The sequence below is a fragment of the Seriola lalandi genome, unplaced genomic scaffold (assembly GCF_002814215.2).
Source record: "Seriola lalandi dorsalis isolate HSWRI2012SDOR001 ecotype SW California unplaced genomic scaffold, Sedor1 jcf7180002054976, whole genome shotgun sequence".
Taxonomy (NCBI): domain Eukaryota; kingdom Metazoa; phylum Chordata; class Actinopteri; order Carangiformes; family Carangidae; genus Seriola; species Seriola lalandi.
The window spans coordinates 385,453-409,221 of NW_019525526.1; the positions used below are offsets into that span (position 1 = coordinate 385,453).

At 45.3% G+C, this 23,769-nt stretch overlaps 2 protein-coding genes across 2 annotated transcripts in view; both read left to right on the plus strand.

Moving 5' to 3' along the window:
• The first annotated feature begins 677 nt into the window (after positions 1 to 677).
• trip11 (thyroid hormone receptor interactor 11) lies at positions 678 to 20,319 on the plus strand. Its single transcript, XM_023396341.2, has 21 exons — positions 678 to 1,275; positions 3,950 to 4,026; positions 5,369 to 5,479; positions 5,563 to 5,865; positions 6,334 to 6,402; positions 6,506 to 6,671; positions 6,798 to 7,121; positions 7,328 to 7,368; positions 7,463 to 7,561; positions 7,909 to 8,097; positions 8,586 to 11,624; positions 11,735 to 11,875; positions 12,467 to 12,660; positions 12,859 to 13,022; positions 13,185 to 13,288; positions 13,402 to 13,501; positions 14,686 to 14,767; positions 15,078 to 15,192; positions 17,428 to 17,550; positions 18,453 to 18,597; positions 18,748 to 20,319. Exons 1-21 carry the CDS (start codon positions 1,137 to 1,139, stop codon positions 18,960 to 18,962), a joined length of 5,940 nt encoding a protein of 1,979 aa, XP_023252109.1. The 5' UTR covers positions 678 to 1,136; the 3' UTR covers positions 18,963 to 20,319.
• Positions 20,320 to 20,510: 191 nt separating this feature from the next.
• Positions 20,511 to 23,769, plus strand: part of fbln5 (fibulin 5) — a 12,192-nt gene continuing 8,933 nt past the window's right edge. Inside the window, exons 1-4 of the mRNA XM_023396319.2 lie at positions 20,511 to 20,999; positions 21,156 to 21,210; positions 21,463 to 21,511; positions 21,683 to 21,964. Of these exons, the coding sequence (XP_023252087.1) occupies positions 20,956 to 20,999; positions 21,156 to 21,210; positions 21,463 to 21,511; positions 21,683 to 21,964 (430 nt within the window). The 5' untranslated portion in view covers positions 20,511 to 20,955. The remainder of the gene's footprint in view (positions 21,000 to 21,155; positions 21,211 to 21,462; positions 21,512 to 21,682; positions 21,965 to 23,769) is intronic.

Consider the following 23,769-nt stretch of genomic DNA (forward strand, 5'->3'; position numbering starts at 1 on the left):
CTGTCAAATCACTATTAGTAAGATTCAAGAAAGACATTGACGTAAACTGCAGTTTTTGTGACATGCACCCAGAGACTGTCTTTCATCTGTTTTGGACTTATGAACATACTCTGTGGCAAGGCATCTGTCGCTTCATTTTGGACTTTACCTATGATGCCTTTTTACTTTTTTTTTTTTTTAAGGATGTATTGTTTGGGTTCACAAATTATACAAGAGATCTAGAAAACAATTTTTTTTCAATGCAATCTCATCATATAACATATATTTATATCCATAAAGGTAAGGTGTAAACTAAACACTCTTACTACTTTTAAGAAGGAAGCAGAGTCCTATATCAGAACATTATCTACCTCATGTAATAGTAAAGCTGTGAAAACTTTCAATCTGTGCTCCAAATTTTAAATATTAGTATAATTTTTGGTATACTTTTAAAAAAAAAAATCTAACTTACTATACCACTTTTCAGTTTGTATTTGATTGTGTCGAACTCTGTTTATAACCCCTGTAATATAATTAATAATTAAAATAAATAAATAGAAAGGAAATAGAATTTTGATAGAGAGCGCTCCTCACTCGCAGTCGAGGGTCTTGAACGCACCTTGCTCTTGTTGGTCCTCCAGTATCCCACAATGCACCGCTACCCAGCTCGGTGTCCACGTCAAACCTGACAGCCAACGCCACAGCCGAGCTGATAATGGCTGCAGTTGAGGTGGCACTTTCTGGGCGCCGTGTTGTTTGGACTCGCTTCAAACTGCCGTGAACACCCCTCACGTCCGCGGCGGAGGAGACGGGCTTCAACTGAAAGGCCGTCGCCTGAGGTTTCAGCCGTTTGGCGGGGATATAATGTCGCTTCAGCCGCTTGTCTTTACAAATTCCTCCAGGCGAACCGTCAGCTGTTATTAGCCGGGTCCGTGCTAAATGAGCGTCTCTCCGCCCGGATACACACTTTGTCGCTGAAGATTAAAAGTGGATTTTGAAGTTAACAGCGATTTCACAGCTGAACTGGATGACCAAGCTAACCTTAGCACTGTTCGACTCAAAGCTAGGCTAAGCTAACTCCGCCTCGTCCTCCTCGGCCCTGCTTTGCTTTGTTTTTGTTTGTTGTTTTTTTGTTTTTTTTACCCCCCACCTGAAAGATGTCATCGTGGCTGGGTGGACTGGGCTCCGGCCTGGGTCAGTCTCTGGGCCAGGTCGGCGGGAGCCTGTCCTCTTTCACTGGACAGATATCAAACTTCACCAAAGACATGTTACTGGAAGGGGTGGAAGAAGTCGGAGGTGAGTTTGTGTCCATGTTTCAGCTAGCATCAGTTAGCACACCAAACTCCGTTTTCTTTCAACTACACACCTGTATTGTATTGTGTGAACATATGCATCAGCTGGTTAATAGTTCCAGTGTTTCTGCTTTCAGTAAAACACTTATTAATGTTCCCTCTCCCATCGAACGAGCCTCAACAAGACAAAGACACAGCTGTCATCACGAGAAGCAAATGTCAGCAGAAAACTGGGAACTTACAAAAAACAGAAACGATGTTATGAACAGATAGAGACAGTCCCAGAAACATAAGATATAATGTATGTACAAATCAGCTGATTTGGTGTTTTCAGTGACCCTGCCTAAGATTTAGCCAATCAGTGGATCCTAAAGTGTTTGATATTCAGCTGTGAACAAACCAGGCCTGCACTTCTCACTCAAAGACTGTCTTGTAAAGAAACAGGTATTTAGTCAAATATCAGAGCACGGCTGCTTTGCTGAACAGGTAAATAGTGCAAGAAACAATCCACACACACACACACACACTCACACACTCAGCTGTCAATCGATGCAGTCTGTTACAACAGTCCTGCAATAGATCCTATCTTTCAGTGCTGAGATTCCTTTAAAAATAGTTTTAAAGAGGGGCCAATTTAACTTTATAGTTCAGCTAACAATTATTTTCCTTATTGATTATTTTGATGATAAATCTCTTAATTATTTTATCAATAAAATGTCAGAAAATAGTGAAAAATAACCAATGCAATGTCCCTAAGCTTAACATATTCAAAAGTGGCAAAAATGGAACTAAGAGATGTTTGCAACATTTATTTAAAGAAATACATTAAACAATTGAATCTTTTGTCAAAAAACTACCAGCTAATTGTTAGTGTTATAGCTAAGTGTTAGAAACACAGCTCAGTGTGCCACTATACATTTCAGCAGCACCACAAACTACAGCCTCTAAATTCCACATAAAGCTGAATCAACACTTCTCTGCTTTTCCATCCAGCACCATATTTCAGTATCAGCCTTTTATTACCAGTGTTGATGTGTAAATAGGAAAACCACGCATTCAATTAGTTGTGCTCTTGTGCTTCAAGCTAACTGAACAGACATGATTATGAATAATGTCTTAATTATAAGGTAAACTACCACTAAAACCCTCGGTATCCTTCTTCCGCTGAGTCTGTTCCACCACGTAGCAGCGCTCCACCATGTTTTCCAGTGAAGATCACTTCACTGTTCAGTGCCAGAGAATGAATCTGGAACAACAGGCCAAAGACACTGGGTCAGCAGAGTGAAGATGCACAGAAACACTCACCGCTTTTGTTTTAAGTGATATGATTGTTTGCGCTTCTGTCAATGTGTTTCTGTTTTGCTGTCATCCTCATGCATATGCAGCTTCTTATAGCGCGGCTTCAACTGTGCAAGTACAAGTGTACGGTTGTTAACACTGATTCCAACAATCTGTCCGTTTGGTCCAAATACTCTGGCGTGAAAATTTTAAATGTACACTTTATATTTCCACATTTCACAGTCTGTAGGTTTCAACATTTCCATCTATGCCAACATTTGAATTAAAAGTTGAAAATAAAAGTTGAATTTGGTTGTTAAATCTCAAGAGAACAACATCAGTATTTGAAGTCACTCTTTCATTCACCGTCAGGCTGTTATAACGTCTCTGCTCTGCTGACACACACACACATATATATATATATACTCTCTTTAGATGCTGTTAAATGATGGAAATGCATACGTTCAGTGCTGCAGTATGTGATATGATTTGTGTCACTAGTTTTTTTGGTTAACCACCTGGTTTTGATTCTAGTGTTTTTATGAAATCAAGATGCCATGGTTACAGAGCATATATTAAAAGTATTCCATCATATTTGTCCAATTAAACCCGAAAGCACCATCGCTCTAAAGCAAACAGACGATGAGTGATAAAGCATTGACACAGAGAGAACTTTGGCCACAGATCTCCAGCTCACCGCTCCAGTCAAAAAACACAAGTATGAATTGTTATCAGTGTGCAGGGCTGGACTGGACCGGCTGTTCAGCATTAGACAAACCAGGCGTCACACCTGTCCTGCAAGTAAAGCTTTAAAAAGAAAAAAAGAAAAAGAGAGAGAAAGAGAGGACATTAACTGGTGCTGGATGTGTTTGTGTGTTTCCTTTTTTAGTTTGTGTAGTACTGAGTGTTGGTGTTGGCTGAGCATCGTCCAGTTGTTTAAGATTAAATAGCTCAAAGAAAAGATCTCCAGAAATGTTTGGCCTGCCTCAGCTGTGCATCTTTGTTTGTCATGTGAGAAGAACTAAACAGATCTCTGTGTGTGTGTGTGTGTGTGTGTGTGTGTGTGTGTGTGTGTGTGTGTGTGTGTGTGTGTGTGTGTGTGAGAGAGAGAGAGAGACAGAGTGACTAAGATAGAGATGGACCAGTTATTATTTCTTGAATGTGCTCTGAGCCTTGGCAGATAAACCTGAAGAACATTCCTCATTTTAAAGATCACGTTATCAGAAATCTGAATAATAATGATAAAGTCTTTATGGTTCTTTATCTGTGTTTATTGGGGGAAATCATTCATGCATTTATATTTTTCTTTCATAGAACTGCTGCAGAATATTACTCAGGCGTATATAAAGCGCTCACTGTTAGTGATGTTTTTTAATGCTGTTTTCTCCATGTCACTACAGACGCTGCCACAGAACTGCAGGTGTCCAATTCCAAGTTGGCTGAAGTCGAGGCCTCGTTTTCAACGCAGAAATCTGAGGTTAGATTCTCTGTTCACTGTGTAACTACAGCCCTTTCTCACGTGCAACCTGTTCACCTGTCAGAACAGGAACGTGTAGGTGTAACTCATAACATTAACACAGGCTTTGTTCCAGAAACACCTGCGACAGTGAGCCAGTAATGTAACAACACCAAGGCCCTGAAACAATGAAGCTTTTATTTACACCATTGTTTGAGAAGTGAAACGTTTCCTGTCCATAAACGCCAACCTCTTGATGGTATGGTCCAGATCTATACTAGCGCCTGTGTAAGCGGATGTTTGTAGTAATGCCAGGGTTGAGAAGTGTACTGTAAAAACGCTCGCACTTAAAGTAATGTTAGGGGGTGTGAAAGTTCGTTTCTACCACACAGTGCATGTTATAGAACCACAGCTAGAAATAATCCCCAGCAAATCCACCGTTTAGTCCTGTCTGAGTAACTTATGCTAAAGGAAAAGTCTGGGAAATTACTGAGCTATTTTAAAGATGAAACTATATGTTATAACCCCTTTTTAAAGATGTGACACTTTAGGTGTGTTTTGGTGTGAACCAGCCTCAGACACAGACTTTGGCTCCAAAGGTTTATATTCACTTTTTATGGCCCTTAAAAAAAAAAAAAAGTAGGAGAGTAAAAAAGTGTTTCTTCTAATCATTCTGACTCTTTGTTTGTAAAGAGTTTCCTCTCCAGGGCGGCCGGGGTAATGATTTACAGCTTGTGCACAAAAAATGGAGGATTCTGTTAAAAGATTATCAAAAATGGAACAATGCTAATTTTAAAATGTGTAATTCACTTCTGGTTTTCAACAGAATGATCTATGAAGCTTTTTTGAATGTGAATGATTTCCTTTTCTTAAATGATGGAATAATACTAATATAAAAAAATTAAAAAAGGCAGGTGTATATAAGCGTTTTGCTTCGGACTGAGCCTCTTCAGTCACTGCTCCATACACAGACCGTTGACTTGGTTTTTTCTGTCTGTATTATTTATATTTACGTCTTGTGTCTGATGACTGAATAAAAAAACTACTAAAAACAAGGTTAAGTTTTCAGTCGGAATCACGAAGTGGAAAAGTTGTGAGAGATGGACAAAAACAATGTGGTCTTTTCATGGAATGTGTTGATCATAAGAAAAACATCGGATAACATCGTCGTTAAGGCCGGTGCAAATCTCTGCGTTGATCAGCAGCATCCGCCCTGCTGAGGTGTCCCTGAACACCTCAGTCCCTGCTGGCTCAAGGCTGCTGCACCATGACGTCTGACCTTTCTGCAAACGAGACGAGAAAAATGTTCATTTCTTCATGTTTCGGTGTGACTTACTTCCTGGTTTGTCCCTTTTCGCTGCAGTATGACAGATTAAGAAAGCTCCACGCAGAGCTGGAGGAGAAGCTGGAGGCTTCGGAGATCCAGATTAAACGACAGTCTGCAGAGTACAGATCTCTTCTGCAACAGAAAGATGTGCGTACATTTGTCTTTGTAATTAGAGCTTTTAGATGTACACATTTCAGATCCAGATTCATTCTTTCCTTCGTGTCTTCCAGGTTGAGATCAGTCACCTGAAAGCTCGGCAGAGTGGACTCCAGGAAGAAGTCCACAAGCTGCAGCACTCGGCCCAGTCTGCCTCCATCGGCGCCGCGGTGCTGCCCGTCACCACTACTTCCTCCACCACTACCTCCTCTTCTGCTTCGTCTTACCTGTCGCGGCCCTCGGGGGCCAATCAGGGCTTCCACAGCGACGACATGGACCTCAGCGACGTCATCTGGTCGCAGCAGGAGATCAACCGGCTGTCGACGGAGGTCATGCGTCTGGAGGCGGAGGTGGCACATTGGAGGAGAATGTCTCAGGTCAGAATGAGCAGAATCACAATAGAGTTTCTGATACAGAGCGCAGCACATGAAGACATTATTACTCATCACAGACAACCTCATGTTTGGCTTCTCACATGTGCAAATCTTAATTTCAGTGTTTTGCAAGAAGTAATATTCCAAAGTTTTAGGAGACAGATCTAACGCTAGATTTCTGACGCCACCTCTGTACAACAAATTTAGTTTGTGAAAATGAAACATTTGAAATATTCAACAGCAACCCGGCTTTCCAAAAACAGCCCCGCAGATCTCACTGTGAGCAGTTTCCGATGAATGAAATTATCCCCATGAAAAATAATCTCACCTTCAGTAACAGACATTGTTTCTGGAAAGAGATCTTTCTGCCACGCCAAGCGACACGTGCTGAGTCCGACCTGCAAACTCTTCATATCAGCAAATTCATTCAGTTCATGTCACTGCGGTCACATACCTACGTTTTTGCTCCAGGCATCAACGGCGGCAGGAGCCGGTAACGGCGACCAGGGTGAGGTTCTCAAACTTCAAAGGACTATTAAGGTAAATATTAAAGCTTCTTATCGTTGTCATTATAAATCATTTTGTAAAGTAGGATGTAAATCTAACAGACAGTAATGACACTGAGACTGCTGCTGTGGAACAGGAGCTGCGAGAGGAGATGAGTCGTGAGGTGGACGAACACCAGCACGAGCTGACGGCTCTGCAGGACGCCCAGCGGCAGAAGATGGCCGACGTCACCCGGCGACACAGGGAGGAGCTGGCAGAGTACGAGGAGAGGATAGAGGAGCTGGAGGAGCAGATTCACAGTGGTTAGTGACTTTAGAAATGAAAACTTGTGGCAGAGCAGCAGATGAGCTTGTATATGGGAGGTTATTGTGTTTCTTCTCAGGTAACACTCACTAAACGAACTCCCTTCTCCACGTCCTTCTCTCCAGGTGGTCAAAGCAGTTCCTCATCAGACGCCTCCAAGCTGCCTGAACTCCAGAGAAGCGTACGGTCCCTGCAGGAGGAAGCGGAGCAGCGAGAGAAGCAGCTGGCCGAGCTGTCCGCCGGCCTGGAGGAGGCGCAGAGGAAGCAGGCCGAGCTGCAGGCGGAGAAGGATGAAGCTCAGGAGGAAAACGCCGGGCTGCTGCAGAACTACATGCGGCTGCAGGCGTCTGTCGCTGAGCTGCAGACGCGAGTACAAGAGCAGGAGGGGAAGGCCGTGCAGAAAGCCCAGCTAGACCACGAGATCCAAGTGCTGAGACAAAACCTCACAGGTACACTCTCATTATTTAGATTCATGTTGAATACAGCTGCTGAATACGGCTGTTTTTAACCCCCTCTTAATTAAAGCTCCTCAACGCTGACAGAAAGTCACTTGTGATTAACAGACACAGAATGTTGTCGTTGACTCCTAACTATAAAGCATAACGTGTTTCCTTCATAATTAACCTTCATATTAACGAAAACTTCTTCTCTCCAGCTGCAGAGAAAGAAATAGAGAGACTGAAAAACCTGGCTGAAGTAAGTGTGAATATGAATCATTAGTCTTAAATATTTATATGTAGTGGTAGGTTTTTGTGTTTTGGTTTTAATCATTATTTAACTTTTACCTCAGGCAGAACCAAAGGAAGAAGTGGAGCATGCAGACATCTTAGAACTGAACACCATTATTGGAGCGTTGAGACAAGAAAAGGAGGTCCTAGAACAAGACAAGGTTTGTTGATCTGATGCAGTTTTCACTCCCGTCTGCATAAAAGCTCTGTAATGGCTTTATAATCTAATTACTGTATTTTTTTTCACTGTAATTTTTTAAGTAAATGTGTCACTTGTAACATGCGCAGCAGCAATATGGAACATGCCGTTACTTTTTCTTTTTTAAAACTTCAACTATGAAATGATCCTCAGCGTTTTACTTCAAGGTCACACGGACACACAGGCGCTTTTTAATTTCATCGGTTAGTTTAGTTACACTTCCTGGCTCCTGATCGAATATAGTTATACCAGATCCTGAAGTGCAACCCTTTATTTATTTATTTATTTATTTATTTATTTATTTTACAGTTGAATCTGCAAGAAAGACTTAAAGTGGCCGAGGAACAAACAGTCGATTCTGGAGAGTCGGAGTTGGAGGAGGATCTGAGGGTGGAGCTGGAGAGGAGAGAAAAGGCCCTGAGAGCCACTGAGGAGGAACGAGACACTCTGATGTCTGAGCTGGAAGAACTGGACCGGCAGAACCAAGAGGCAACACAGGTCTGAGCCGTCACAGCAGTTTATCTCTCCACAAATGTGACAGAAAACTCTTTTCCCTCGTACATATCGCCATATTCTTTATGGTTTTATCTCTCAGGTTGTGCTGATATTTAATTATAATTATAATAATAATAACTTTGTTTATAAAGCACAAAGTTACAAAGTGCTGAACAAACATGAAAACAAAACAACGCACTGAAAGACAGAGGAGAGGTGTGTCTTCAAACCATGAGACCAAAAGAGCAACAAAAGGAAATAAAACCAATAGTACCAAAGTTAGAATTTAAATGAAGAATTAAAAGCTGCTTTATACAAGTGTGTATTCAGTTTTCAGAAGTGATTTAAACCGGTGCGACGACTCAGCACGTCTGAATAAGTTTAAAGGAAAATATGTAGAAACCCTCCACATGAGAGCACAGCAGGTGCGGGGAGGGGGGATCAACAGTTTGTTGACTTTGGGTTTTGTTTCTGCCGTCTCTTTGTCTCAGCACATGATCTCGGTGAAGGAGCAGCTCTCTGGACAGCTGAGGGAAGCGGAGGCAGAGCTGACGAGACTGACTGCAGAGCTCAACGCAACCAACGACCAGAAAAGGAACCTGGAGCAAGAGGTGGAAACACAAAAGGAGAAAGCGAGCCAGAGCGCGTTCACCCTTAACGACCTTCACATGGGCAAACAGCAGTTGGAACGCACGGCGAAGGAGCTGAAAGACAAACTGGGACATGCACAGGAGCAGAGCAGGGAGGCGCGTCGAGAGATCACAGAGCTGAAGAGGAGTTTGCAGGAGAAGGAGGAGCTGTTATCTGCTGCTCCAACAGAGCTGGATCAGGCTGGAGACAGAGGAACTGAAGCGCAGGGAACGAAAGCGGAGCTAGCAAGGAAGGAAAGGGAGTTGTCAGACCTCAGGAGAGATCTGGATGAGATGAGGAGCTCTCAGGAGCAGGTGATGTCCGCGGACTATGAGATGAAGATAGAGAACAGGAGGTTGAAGGCGGAGAGCGAGGAGGCTCTGGGTAAAGTCGAGGAAGTGACCAAGCAGATGAGGGACAGCCAGGCGGCTCTGAACAGAACGGTGAGGGAGAAGGAGACTCGCATCGAAGCTCTGAAGCTGGAGAAGAACCAGCTGGACGGCGAACTGAGGCAGAGCGAGCGGACGCTGGCCGAACAGGCGAAACAGTTCCAGCAGACCATCGATGAGCTGACTCGAGCTCGCTCCATGGACGCCTCCGCTTTACAGACGGAGCACGAACGCACCATCAAGCTCAACCAGGAGAAAGACATGGAGATCGCTCAGCTGAAGAGAGACATGGAGCAGTTGGCGTCCGATCACAGAGACACCAACGAGATGCTTTCAATCACAGTCGCAGGACAGAAGCAGCTGACGGATCTGCTGCAGGAGAAGGACGTCTTCATGGACACTTTAAAACAAAATGCTGCCGATCTACAGACGGAGATGGAGAACAGCATCTCAGTCGTGACCAAAGACGCAGAAGCTCTCAGGCAGGCACTAGAGGAGAAGGACAAGCAGCTGGGGGGCATGAAGGAGGAGAACAGCCATTTGAAAGAGGAGATTGATCGACTCAGAGATCAGCAGAGCAGACCTCAACCTCTGGCTGAGCCCAGGACCCTGGACATTATCACGGAGCTGGAGACAGAGATCACCCAGCTCAAGTCCTCCAGGAATGTTCTGGAAGAAGAGGTCCAAACTCTGAGGAGAACCGTGGAGGAGCAGCAGGCCTCTCTCCTCCGGTCGCACGAGTCCCTCCAGGCTCAACAGAGCGAGCTCGAACAGGCTCACGCTCGCCATCAGCAGACCACTCTCAACTACGACACGCTCATCCACGCCAGAGATGAGGAGATAGCTCGCCTCCAGCAGACGATGGATCGGCTCAGTGTGAGTCAGGGCCGCGCTGACTCTCCGCAGGGCGAGGTCATCCTGCAGGAGGACAAGACCCAGACTCTCAACCAGGAGAACGGCAACGAGAAACACGACCTGTCCAAGGTAGAGATAGAAAAACTGGTGAGAGGCATCAAGGAGAAAGAGACTGAGATCAGCCAGCTGAACGAGAAGAACCTGTCATTGACCAAACAGCTGGATCAGCTGGTGGTGTCCCGCGATGAAGTGGGTAAACTGTCCCAGGTGATCCTGCAGAAGGATCTGGAGATCCAGGCACTTCACGCCAGAGTCTCCATGGGCGGAGCTGGCGGACTCAGCCAGGACGTCCTGTTCCTGCAGCAGCAGATGCAGGCGTACGCCGTGGAGAGAGAGCAAGTGCTAGCCGTGCTCAACGAGAAGACCAGAGAGAACAGCCAGCTTCGCTCCGACTACCACCGCCTCATGGACATCATGGCGGGGAAGGAAGCGGCTCTGTTGAAGCTTCAGCAGGAGAATCAGCGCCTCTCCAACATGAGCGACCCCTCAGGAAGCCACGAGATGTTCAAGGAGACCATCCAGAACCTGTCGCGCATCATCAGGGAGAAGGACATCGAGATCGACGCGTTGACTCAGAAGTGCCAAACCCTGGTGACCGTCCTGCAGTCGTCAGGAGGAGAGCCCGGTTCTGGCTCCGGAGGCGTCAGCAGCAACCAGTTTGAGGAGCTGCTGCAGGAGAGGGACACGCTGAAGCAGCAGGTGAAGAAGATGGAGGAGTGGAAGCAGCAGGTGATCACAACAGTGAAGAACATGCAGCACGAGTCGGCGCAGCTGCAGGAGGAGCTGATCAAACTGCAGGGTCAGGTCTCTGCCGATAGCGACTGCAGCTCCAAGCTGTCGGTGGACTACACTCGACTGATCCAGAGCTACGAGCAGAAGGAGAGGAGGCTGGGAAGTCTGAGTCAGGAACTGGCACATGTCCAGCAGACCATCACCCAGCTCAGCTCCACCAAGGACGTCCTGCTGGGCAAACTGGACAGCGTGGCACAGACACCGGATGTTGTAATTGCTCAGTCTGGCGAACCTCCTCTCGCAGCTGACGCTCCCAGCCGCCAGTTGGCTTCACCCGTAAACAACGAGAAGCTGCAGGAAGAAGTCGTACGACTGCGAGGACAGCTGGCCGAGAAGGAAAACACGGTCAGGACCCTCCAGGAGAACAACCACCGGCTCTCCAACTCGGCGTCCGCCTCAGAGAACGAGCAGAGGAGTCAGGCCGAGGAGGTCCGGCAGATCAGAGAGAGGCTTGACGCCCAGCAGAGATCGGTGAGGGAGAAAGACCTGCTCATCAAAACCAAAGGAGACCAGCTCATCCAGGTCAGCGAGGCGCTACGCAACCGCGAGAATGACAACGAGGTGCTGAAGCAGGCCGTCACCAACCTGAAGGAGCGCGCTCTCATCCTGGAAATGGACGTGAAGAAGCTGAAGGAGGAGAACGAGCTCGTCGCCGCACGCTCCCGAGAAAAAGAGTCGGAGTTCAGAGCGCTGCAGGAAACCAACATGCAGGTTTCCCTCCTCCTCAGGGAGAAGGAGTTCGAGCTGAGTGCAGTGAGTGAGAAGTCTGCGACTGTGGAGAGGATGCTCAAGGACAAAGAGCAGGTCGGTCTTCACCAACACTTCAAAGCTGCTTCAATAATCATGTCGTTTTAAACTGAAACTGCTTCAAATAGTTTCATATATTTCTGTTTTCTTCTGATGCTGTGACACAGGGGAAGTCTGGTGAGCTGAATCAGCTCCTGAACGAACTGAAGTCCATGCAGGAGAAAGCTGTGGCGTTCCAGCAGGAGAGGGATCAGGTGATGATGGCGCTCAAGCAGAAACAAATGGAGACCACCGCGGTGCAGACTGAGGTAGGTCGACACGTAGAGTTCAGCTGGCGTTTCAAACGTGTAGGTGTTGCACCTGTGTTTGCTCACTGAAAACCTTTCAGTGTATAGACAGAAAATGGCGTATATGAAACACATTGGCGTTACGGTTTCCTTTTTTTCATTCCTCCACGCTGGCGACGGTCAGAGCGGGAGACCTTTTTATTTTTTGGGTTGTCTGTCGGTCCGTCCCCTTCTCCAGGACGCAGTATCTCAGTAACACATTGACAGAACTGCTTCAGATTTAGCACAAATTTCCTCATGGACTCAAGGATGAACTGATTAGATTTTGGTGGCCAAAGGTCAACGGTCAAGTTGACCTCAGAAAACTCTTTTCACACAGTAATTATGACAAATTTTCTTACAATTGGTTGATATTTTCTATGACTCTGGATGAACAGGGATGTCTAGTTTGCATTTGTCTTTACATGTTAAAGTTTATGAAAACACACATTACTCTATATTCTGATGCATTTGATTTTCAGCTGTTGGAAGTCTGGAGTTACTGTCCAGGAGTCGAACTTCTTTCCCTCGGAGCTCCACATGTAACGGCGTTTGCTTGTTTTTTCTTCGCAGCTTCAGCACACGAGGGACAAAGAACAGCGTCTCAACTTGGAGCTGGAGCGGTTGCGCAATCACCTCCTGGAGATCGAGGACTCGTACACGAGAGAAGCTCTGGCCGCTGAAGACAGGGAGACCGAGCTACGAAGGAGGGTGGCGATGCTGGACGAGAAACTGGCGACCTCCTCGAGCGCGGTGGAGAAATCCAGGTTAGCAAAAAAAAAACTGAAATTGGAATTCAGTTTCACATTAAATGGGACACTGAGGATTAAGACAAGGTTTGCTGTTCACATTTGGTTGGGACTTATAATTAAACAGTCACAGAGGAAATAGAAATAAGCAGAAATACATAGAATATTTTGTTCTTCAATCCACCGTTTGATGAGTTTCTCCTCGTCTGCCTGCAGCCAACAGGCGACCATGCAGGTGGAGTCTCTGCAGGAGCAGCTGAGCGGAGCGGTGAAGCAGCGGGACGACCTGCTCGCACAACTCCGAACGTCCCAGGAGCAGGTCAGCCAGTACGCAGTGTCGCTCTCCAACCTGCAGATGGTGCTAGAGCAGTTTCAACAAGGCAAGTGGCAGGTTCCAACTTTATGAATCTTTGCATGCTCAGTGTACTCTTTACAGATTCCTGCAGTCTAATAGAATCAGGTTTGTTGCAGCATTTCTTTTGTATTATTAAAATGATATTATTAATTGTTATAAGAGGTTTGTTCTGTCTTCCCTCTGTCAGAGGAGAAAGCCATGTACTCGGCTGAGCTCGAGAAGCACAAGAGAGAGAAGGAGGAGTGGAGGAGAAAGGCTGTGAAGCTGGAGGACCAGGCGTCTGCCCTGCAGGTAAACCGCTGATCAATAACTGTGTTCCTACATGTGTCATTGATCACAGGTTATATTGCAGATGAATGAATGAATGAATGAATGCTGAATGTTGTTTAATGGCTCTGTGACAGATGAACCTCGACGAGGCCAACGCCGCTCTGGATTCAGCGTCTCGCCTCACCGACCAGCTCGATCTGAAGGAGGAGCAGATTGAGGAGCTGAAAACACAAGGTGAGCCGACTTCCACACACCTGCACACAGTTTGTTTTAAAATGCTGTAATAAAAAAATTTCTTCTTCTCTACACCGTTTATTCCTGACGCGGAGGAAGGAATCCGCCGCTCTCTGTTGCTTTCTCTGGCTCCGCAGCTGCAGAACCTTCTATCCTCTTTCTCCCAGGCTCATATTTCTGTTTCAGCGTTTCTTATCACAGGCCGAATAGCAGACAAAAAAAATAAGTGAAACTTTAAGCCGCTTCGAGTCTCCTGTATTATGTTTAGTGTCACACTCAGCAGATTTCACTCTTATCACTCTCAGATATGAACATTACATCACAGCACATTCTCAGACTGATTCTTTTTCACCTCTCTCTCTCTCTCTGGCTGATTTTCAGACATTTGTTTAAGCCTGATATGAGGCCACATATTTTCTTTACCACTCAGTCACCTATGGAACATTTACATTGGGTCTATTAATAGCTGATTAGCTGTTGAACCACGGTCTTAGCATCTAGAGGCTAATACAGGTGTTAGCATTACATTCAAGCCACAGAGCGAAGACCTCACCATCTTTGTAAATCCAGGTCTTTTTTAAAACACTTACTGCTGTTCTCAAAGTATTTCCAGAATCCTCAAAGACTCTTCTAAACATCTGGATGGAAAAGTTTCAATCCGCTTCTTAAAACTTCTGTCGTATTTCCCACCACAAGTACCTGGAAATGATATATCCTTGGTCTTATTGTAACACCCAAGCAAAAATATTACACACATTATTTAGTGTGAAAGATTAACATCAACCGTCTGGATGAAAAAAACGTTCCTTCTCTCGCTTATTAAAAAATATCTTTCCATCCATTTCTCATGTTGTGGCTCCTTTTCTTTGTCGGAGAAATTGCGTATCCTCTTTATTAATTTGTCTGTGATCCAAAATTAAGATGTAGTCGCAGCTTGTAATGGGTTAAAGATCTTTACTGCGCCGCAGACAGAATCTTTCTTCATCCAAATAATTGGACGAGTCTCTGAGGATTTTGGAATAAGATGAGTGTTGTTATTCAGAGATCTTATCGTCCGTGAGATCAGATGCTTCTTCGCTCCTTTCACCTGAATGTAATGTTAATACCGTCATTGTGTGTGTGTGTGTGTGTGTGTGTGTGTGTGTGTGTGTGTGTGTGTGTGTGTGTGTGTGTGTGTGTGGCAGTGGATGTGAGGCAGGAGATGTTGGAGGAGGCGCAGAGGAAGCTGATGAACCTTCTGAACAGCACAGAGGGGAAAATAGACAAGTAAGTAAAATCATTGAAAGCTCTCGTGGTTTTCCACGAATCTGAAAACAAGTCTGTGTCTCTTGGCTCATGAAAAGTCGTCCTGGAGATACATGGTTTTCACAGTACAGAGATCCACCCTCCCATCCTTCAGTAACTGCTTTTCAAGTCTTGGAATTGCTAGAAAAAAATCTTTGAATAAATCTGTTTCCCAGGAGAAACAAAGATAAAACACATTCAGACTCGAACGTTTTCAGTTTATTTATAATTCACGCGGCTCGTATTAAAAACTGGAACCGAATCCTCGTTACTGATGTTGTTCTGTTTCCAGAGTCCTGATGCGTAACCTGTTCTTGGGATACTTCCACACACCGAAAACCAAGCGCGCCGACGTGCTGAGGCTCATGGGAAGTGTCCTGGGCCTGAGCCGAGAAGACGTCGATAAGGTGAGAAACGTCTCGACTCGTACTGAAAGAATGCGCTCGAGCAAACTGATGACTGTGTGTTCAGGCAGCAGTTGGTGTAAATAATACAGTTTGTGATTGCAGTCAGTGATCTGTGTCTGTGGGAATTAAAGCTCGACACAAGATCAGACGAATAAATACAGAATAACGTCAGTGTTGGAACATTCAAAAACTCTTCGTTTGTTCATGGGAAGAGAAATCTTTGTCATTTTTAACCTGTTTTATCTTGTTTCTTTTCTTAATCTCTAATTAGCATCTTAATTTCAGCTGTAAAGAAAACATGTGACTAATTTATTGATAAACATGAAGCAGGAAGTGCCTGATTTGCAGGTACATGGGCTGAAATGTGAAACAGTTCGATGTTGCAGGAGTTTTGAGGCTGAACCAGTTTCACGTCTGATGGCCTGTGTGAAGGATTTTCTGTTGAGCAGTTTCATGTTTCCTCTCAGACACCGTACAAACACGCCAACACCAACATGTGTGAGATAAGCTGATATCACATGGCAGCTCAGACCAACTGTGTAAAGAGCAACATTAAACTGGAGCTTCATGTCCGGTCACTTTCTCTCTGAATGTTGACCAGTAAAAGGATCAAGTATCTCAGCCAGTTATTCTTTTGCTTATTTTATTTTATTTATTTATTTTTCCTCCTGTTTGGGGCTCTGTGGTCGTAGGCGACAGAGGCGTGAAACAGAATGAAAATGTATCAGCGTCATGTATTAACATCTGTTTAAAAGAAAAAAAGTTTAATAACAGAAAAAGAGATGAAGAATCTGAAGTGTCTCTTCTCACACCAACTCTTCAGTGAGTCAAGTGTCAAGTAAGTTTGCTGAGAAGATCGATGCCACTCTCGTGTTTGTCCGGTACATATGAAGCTTGCATCCGTTAGCTTAGCTTAGCTTAGCATAGCTTAGCATAAAGACTGAGGGGCCTGACTCTGTCTAAAGTTAAAGATCCCAGCACGTCTGCAGCTCGCTAATTCACACATTATATCCCTGTGAAAACATGACAAGTCGTGGTTTTTACAGGCGACTGTGTCCTGGACCGTTCGTAAAACCAAATCAAGTTCTCATGGAAAATACTGTCAGATTTGTTACTAACAGTAAGTCTGACTTGAGTCCAAGTCTCAGGTTTTACGGCTCTCTTGCTAAAATATAAAAAGTAACGTTCCAGAAATATGACAGAGTTAAATCAACACTGCTGCGGCGCAGTCTGAACGAGAAGCGTAACCTGCACCAGCAGCTTCGTTTCTGACTCGGTGACCGTTAAAATACTTGTTGTACAGAGGAATTCTAACACCCACCAAATACGGCAAGTACAGCTTCTTGATTGTATGATTCCAACAGTCACTTTTAACTCCAGCAGCCCCTGAAGAATCAGTCCTGTCTGCCCTGAAAAAGAAAGCATTTCCTTCTGCAGATCTTCTGGCAGGAGCCCTGTGGGACTCCATCCAGCGAAGTAAATTACCCAACACTCTTAAAGGAAAACAGATACAGGGTGAGGGGCAAATGCGATTACAGCTCATCATGAGACCCATTTTTATTGTGTTAGAGGTCTTTCCACTTTTTCTTTCTTTTTTTTTTTTTCTTCTTTTTTTCATCTTGCCCTCATCTCCTGTTAATGCTATTTAAATTTTCCACTCAACTCGTGTTCACAGCAGCCAAGTGTCCTACAAAAGCAGCCCGTCCCCTCAGAATCGGCCTCCGTGCAGCAGCTCGTATCCTCCCTCCTGCGCCTGTTTCAGCCCAAAGCTGCGATCCATACTCTGTATATACGGGGTCCGTCTGGCTGAGTCCTGCCAAGCGAATGACGCTGGTGATTAGGGAGTATGAATGGCAGTGAATGATAAAGCCACAAGTTTCTTCTCGGAGTGTGTGCCGTCAGCAGTGAATCGCAGCGCCTGTACATGAGTTTAACTAGTGAGTGGGTCCACAAAATCATTTTCCAGAAAGCGGTGGCAAGCAGAGAGGAAACCCAGAGCAATTAAAACTGAAACAATCCGACCATTATTTTGAAAACAGAAGAAAATCTACTTTTCAAAAAGAGTCTGAATGAACAGCAGGAGACAGAAGCAGCAAGTTTTGGGGGTTTTTTTTTGGTCAGATGAGGACAGATGACTGTATTTTAATAATCTGAGATGTTCTGGAGACTTTAATCCCTCTGAGAATTCAATAACCTTCTTTGTGTGTGTGTGTGTGTGTGTGTGTGTGTGTGTAGATGTTGGAGGACGACGGGCGGCACGGTGTTACCGGGTGGATGTCGACCTGGCTGGGAGGCCGAGGAGCGCAAAGTGTCCCAAACACTCCGCAGAGGCCGACCAGCGGCCAAGGGCTCAACTCGGTAACGATGATCTGCTACATGAAGTTCTGCCACAGCAAACACACACAGTTTATATTCCGACCTGTAGAACCGGAGCTGCAGCAGGTCGAACTCTGCAGTCTGCAGAGGAACTCAGTATTAACAGGGTCTCTGTGCTTCCCACAGATTAATCTGCACACTAACAGCTGCATGTTACATGAGAGCACTTGTTTATAGAGCAGGTGAAGCGAGCAGCAGCGCTGCACAGCGGGAACAGTGCGAAAATAAAACAAGCGCTTCACACAACATTTCATTTTACAGGAATCACGTATGAATTGTTCAGTGCGACATATTAATGTCTATAAAAATACATAAGCTACACGGTAGTGTCTATGTGTTAATGTGTATCCTTCAAAATAAAAGTCTCCTCCTCATCCCAGTACGATCTTACAGAAAGTTACACATTTATTTTCAAATATATTTTATTGAGCCAAAGAAAATCACACAGTGAATTGTTGCTTGTTTTTCATAATGGGAAAAAGGATTATAAAATTATATCAATATACATTCACATTTATAAAAACATATGATATGATGCTATAAGGATTGACTTTGGGATTTGAACATTATCCAAGTGAAATAAAAGTAAAATAAAGAAATATAAATGATTAAATATTTACATTAAGTGAAAATTGTGTATGTGTGAAATAATAAATAGGAATTTACACATTTCAAAGGACAACAACATAAATACTACTTGGCAGGCAGAGAATTTGAATCCATCCAGCCTCTGTGTTTGCCAGTGTGGATCCAGATGTGCAGGGATACACGTTTATCGTCTCAAGTAGCTGGTTAGACACCGATTACTCACCAGGATGTTACTGAGTCCTGGTTTAAGGCAGGAAGGATCTCAACACACTGTCCTTCCTCTGTTGTTGTTGCAGTCCTTCTCAGAGATGTTTGTGAAGTTCCTGGAGATGGAGTCGACCCCCTCCCTTCCCGCACCGAGGCTTCCAGTCCACGACATTAAGCCTCTGAGCGCCCCGCCTCCCAGAAGAACCAGCAGCGCCGCTTCCAGCACCACCGCAGGTAAACGATCCCTTTGGGAAAAACCGCCGCCACGATGTTTCTCTCTCTCTCTCTCTCATGCTTAACGGGTCGTGTCAGACGGGAGCTGTAGTTCTCCTCCATCCCCAAACACATCAAACCGTATTTAAATCTCAGCCTCTCTCCTCCCAGGAGCCGCAGCAGCCAGCAAGAGAGCCGGCGAGTCCAATCCTTTCCTGGCCCCTCGCTCGGCGGCGGTGCCTCTGCTCGCCGGTTCCAGCTCCGGCGGCTCGGGAGGTCACCTGCTGATGAAGCCCATCTCTGACGCCCTGCCCTCCTTCACACCTGTGCCAGTCTCAGCCGAAGCCAGCGCTGGAGCCGTGCTCAAAGACTTGTTAAAGCAGTGAGCGGTGGCGTGCCAGTTAGACGTCTTAATTCATCCAACATGAGTTTTACACTACACAGACTGAGATATTTGAGCAGGTCTGAGACTTAATTGCTGCTCTTTTTTAATTTCCTGCCAAAATAAATGGTCAGATAAATTATAGAGGCTTAATATTCCCTCTTTTGGGATTGAAACTTTAGGTTTTTTTTTTAAGATTCAGCCGTACTTGCAATTACTGTTCTATGCAACAGAGTCTCCCTTTACGCATCAGTAGAAGTGTTTCATATTCAGCATTACTGTTAGGTGTTAAACCGCCAGTTGGAAATGATCAATGAAATGATTCCAGGTGCAAAAAGGAGACGGACTGAGAACGTTTTCAAGATGTGGCTCAGTCAGAGCGAGTAGAGAAGTAGATCTTCATAGAAACTGTCTTTCACATTGTGAGCGACTTCTTCTCTTTATTCATCGCACCGGTTCTGAACACAAGTGACCTTGTAAAACTCGCTGTGTGCAGTTCAGTACGTGTGAGTGAAGTCCGATCGTCGCCTCTGTTTGCGAGAGGAAACACCTCGTGTCCTTCACTTTTCATCCTTTCTTTTTATTTTCTTGTCTGTATGAGTTTGTTTTTTTTTTTAAATTCTTTTCAACAATGCAGTGAACTGTTTCTGATCCAGGACTTTCCTAAAAAACAACCTCTCTGGCAGCAGCTGCGTGGAGATTTATGTGGTTCAGTACATCTGTTCAAACCATAAGGACATTTTTTTGCTAAATCTTGTCTTCTCCAGACAGACAGACTGTGATATGCAACAAGCGTTGTAATTATGGCTGTAACTGCTGACTGTGGTTGATCAGAGGCTGGACTGCTCCTATGTTTAAGTACAGTACTATTATATAGATATATATATAAATATATATATGTAAATGGGTGGCGTTTTTTTTTTTTTTTCTCCTATTTATAGGCACTGAGGAAGTTCTGGAAGTAAAGTGCCTGCATTTTTTTGCTAATTAGATAATTGTATAATCAGGATTGTAAATGGTTAATATAAATATATATATTTACAAAATGTAAAAACTGCACATTTAAAACGTTTTACCTGAGCAGAGCTCGCGCAGCGGAGGTGGAGCCGCTCTGCATTTTTGTATAGACATCAATCAGCCGCCGCAGAAGGAATGTTACAGGGTTTCTCCAGGTGTACTGACAACATGTATAGACTGTAAATCCTCACTGTAAAAGAAGAGTTTTTTGTAGACGTCACATCTGGAGGCGGAGGTGTCGAACAGGAGTTGGATTACCTTGAACTTGGATGATCTTTGGCCGCGGTTAGTCCCCGTGACTTAATTGGAATTTCAAATCAAATAAAGGTACTGCTGACCCCCCCGCTGCGCTTCATTTTGTCATTTCTTTCTCCAAAGCGCATTCATGCAAACCAGATGTGGCTACTACTGCGTGGATAGCCTGCGTTGGCCGCGCCAGATGTTCAGAGTTATTCAGCTGTATGGGAAGGAGTTGTGTGTGTGGTGGGGGGGGGTTATATCTTTGGAAAACAGGCACTGTCACTGTGTATGCTTTATGCCTTTTTGCCCCCCAACAGCCCAGCAGCAGCAGCAGCAGCAGCAGCAGCCGCCTGTTGGAGGGAGTGCGCCGCTGTGGGGCCGCTGTCTCTACGCGCTCTGACCGGAGGGGGCTGGCTCTCCCTGATTGAATCCAGCTGTTGTGGAAGTGCTCGGAGGGGGCCCGTCAATTTGCATTGCTAAATAATCTGTAGAGCCGACAGAGTGGGGCAGAGACGGCACAGTCCATTTTGAAAAGGCATTCCTGCAGCACTTGGTCAATGCACCGAAGCTTCAGCTCGAGCAGACAGCGCTTAATGAAAACCTGCTGTCGGCTTTCGCGTAAAGGCGCATAGTTGGGGGGTGGTGAGAGCCCTGCTGGGGAGAGGCGAGGGGATTTGGGGAGAATTTACGGGTCGTCTAATTCTTTCCTTTGAGAGGGAGCTCAATAGAAACTATAAACCATGCTTTTTGAAATACGTGGCTTCAGGTTTTCCTCTTCTGCAAGGTCAGTAATCTTCTCTTTTCCTCCTAATCCTCTCTTACCTCTGCGGAACCGACTCACTGAGCTGGTTTTTCTTCTTCTCAGTTATGTGTTTGAATGAATACGCACCAGAGTTCCTGGATTTTCACAGTTTAAAAAGTTGAAATTCCCTCTTTGCAGGATGTTGGCAGCTCTGGTATTTATTCTGCTTTGTATCCAGCCCGGACACGGACAGGTAACACGGCACCTTCCCCTCACTTGAGCTCACGCTCCAAGGGATTTCATTCATATAGACAAAGGTCATGGTCACGTTGCTGCTGTGCCATCTGGTTCTGATGAAGCTGTGATTAAACAGCCAGAAAGTCCAAATGTAAAGAGGAAGAACGTGTTAGGATCAAACTTGTAGTTAATCCTGCTGCATGAACAGTTTATAGCTCCAGATATCACGGACTGAACATGGTCACTCATCTCGATCATGTCTCCACAGACCTGCACAGAAGGTTTCGCATATGACCGCAGGGCTCGACAGTGTATAGGTGAGTGACTTCTACCGTCTTTTAATGTGAAAAGTTCACTTCTGAGCTCGTTGTCAGGGAAACTCTTTGATCAAGTTTCCAAGCCGACAGAGTGTGAAGTAAATGAATCGCGCGCGCACAGATGTTCTGGATGCAGGAATGTCCTTATCGGCGCACCGCTCTGTGTTCCAGATGTGGATGAGTGCCGTACCCTGCCAGATGCTTGCCGGGGAGACATGCGCTGTGTGAACCAGAACGGAGGCTACCTGTGCATCCCGAGGACCCTGTACAACCAGCCCTACAGACCGGACACCCCGGGGCTGCCCGAGCCAGCCTACCCGGACACCTCGGCGGGATTTTCAGACACCTTCCTCCCCGCTGGCCCCAGATCTGTGGAGCCCAGCTACCCCAGAGTGAGGAGCACCGCGCAGTGTCTCCTGGGATATACTGCTGCAGAGGACGGCACCTGTAACGGTGAGTGAGAGTCTGCAGACATACCCTTCTGTTTTCAGTGGTGAATCAGAATCATCAGCAGCTGCACTGAAAGATTCAACAGTAAAAGCACTTGATCAGCTGATACACAGGATCAGGATTGTGTCGGAGTGTTGATACTGATGCATCAGTGTGTCTGCAGCGTTTTACTGTCGAGCGGGTTTGAGTCGCTTCCAAAGTGTCACCTGGTTAATTAGGGGAGTTTTAACATGATGATGAGGTAGGAAATGAGGGAAAACAATGGAGTTCTGATGGAGAAATGATTCTTTCTGCTTAATAAGGTCTTTTTTTTTTTTTTGCTTCTTTGGGCCAAAAAGACACTGAAACAAAACCATGTGAAAAAGTTTAGAGAAGAATTGCCTCCTCCTGACCCACGGGCATCTGCATCCTGACACGGAGCCCCAGCTAGACACTTGTAAGAGATTTCAAGCCAGAGAAGTTTGGAACAGCAACAGCTGGATTCATTTTTTTTTTTTAAACAATGCTTTATGTTTCACAGGCTGATGTAAAGTGACCAATAACTGCAGCTGCTGGATAAAAGGTTTTTCTTCCCTCTGAAATGTTGTGACAGAAATATAAAATGGCATAAAATGGAAACGTTTAAGTACAAGTGCCTCAGCGCTGTGCGTCAGTACAGAGCTCCGACATGTGACGGGCTCAGATGTTCGTTATAGTCCAGGTCGAATAAGACGAGTGCACAAACACTCATCACATCCTGTTGTTGTTGCTGCAAACTTTAATCCTGTTGGTCTCATTCGTGCTCATTGTTTCCTGTTGTCCTCTCTTGGTTGTTGACACTGGGTCAGCGAGTGCTCCCATTCATCACAGCCGGTGGACGCAGCCAACGGGCCTCAGGTCAGTTTGATAAATCTGCAAACACAGCGGCTGCAGAGCGGGACGGAGCTGTGTCTACTCCAGGCTGCACATGCTGCCACTTTTCTTCTGTCTCACGTTGTTTTATTTTGACTTTCAGGGGCCCGAGGATGTAGGAAAAAAAAAATATATCCCATGGTTCATGAGAAAATGCGCGAGGAAGATCAGATTAAGAGTCTGCAGCTCTGCGAGGCTGTACAGAGACATAATAGTGTCTGAGGAAAACGCTAACATGCGGATGTTTAGAAGATGTAATGTTTACTGCTCACATCTTAATCCAGATGGGGATGTTATTATCTTATTAGTTATGAGTTTATTTTGTCACTAAACAAAAGGACTGGACTCTTGAGCTGATGAACAGAGGGATCCAAGTTATTACGACTCCTCCTGAGGGGAACACGAGACATGAATGTCTGTAAAACTCACAGAGATCTGAGAGTTAATGAAGATTATTCACTCAAAAACAAAGAAAAACAAGCTGATGGTGGCGCCGGAGGAGAAGTCAGGAAGGTTCATCCTCTGGGGACCGTGATCATTGGTGCAAAGTTTCATTGTAATGCTTTTAATAAGTGCTGGTATTTCTGTTTGGACTCACGGAGCAGCGCTGCCGTCAACACGGTCACGCTGCTGAAAAACAAACCTCACTCTCCGTCTTCTGCTGCAGCTGTTTTCAACATCTGTCTCCTCCCGCTGTTTCTAAGATGAGGGGGGGGGGTCAGTGATTAAAGATTGTGGGAATCAGATGTGTTCTGGTGCAGCGGCCTGTCTGCCGTCGCCCTCCCGCAGCACGGGGGTCCTCGACTCCTCACACTGAGGACATGTTTGCTCTCTGATTCTGTTGCATTTCACAGCTGCAAGAAATCCCAGCTGTCAGATAAACACTAAATGCCCCCCCCCCCCCCCCCCCCCCCCCC

Bases quoted from the DNA above. Each gene is read 5' to 3' on its own strand.
- trip11 (XM_023396341.2), top strand. From the start codon at position 1,137: ATGTCATCGTGGCTGGGTGGACTGGGCTCCGGCCTGGGTCAGTCTCTG. The intron at 7,369-7,462 runs GTAAGTGTGAAT...CTTTTACCTCAG, and splicing joins GACTGAAAAACCTGGCTGAA to GCAGAACCAAAGGAAGAAGT. The intron at 13,289-13,401 runs GTAAACCGCTGA...GCTCTGTGACAG, and splicing joins ACCAGGCGTCTGCCCTGCAG to ATGAACCTCGACGAGGCCAA.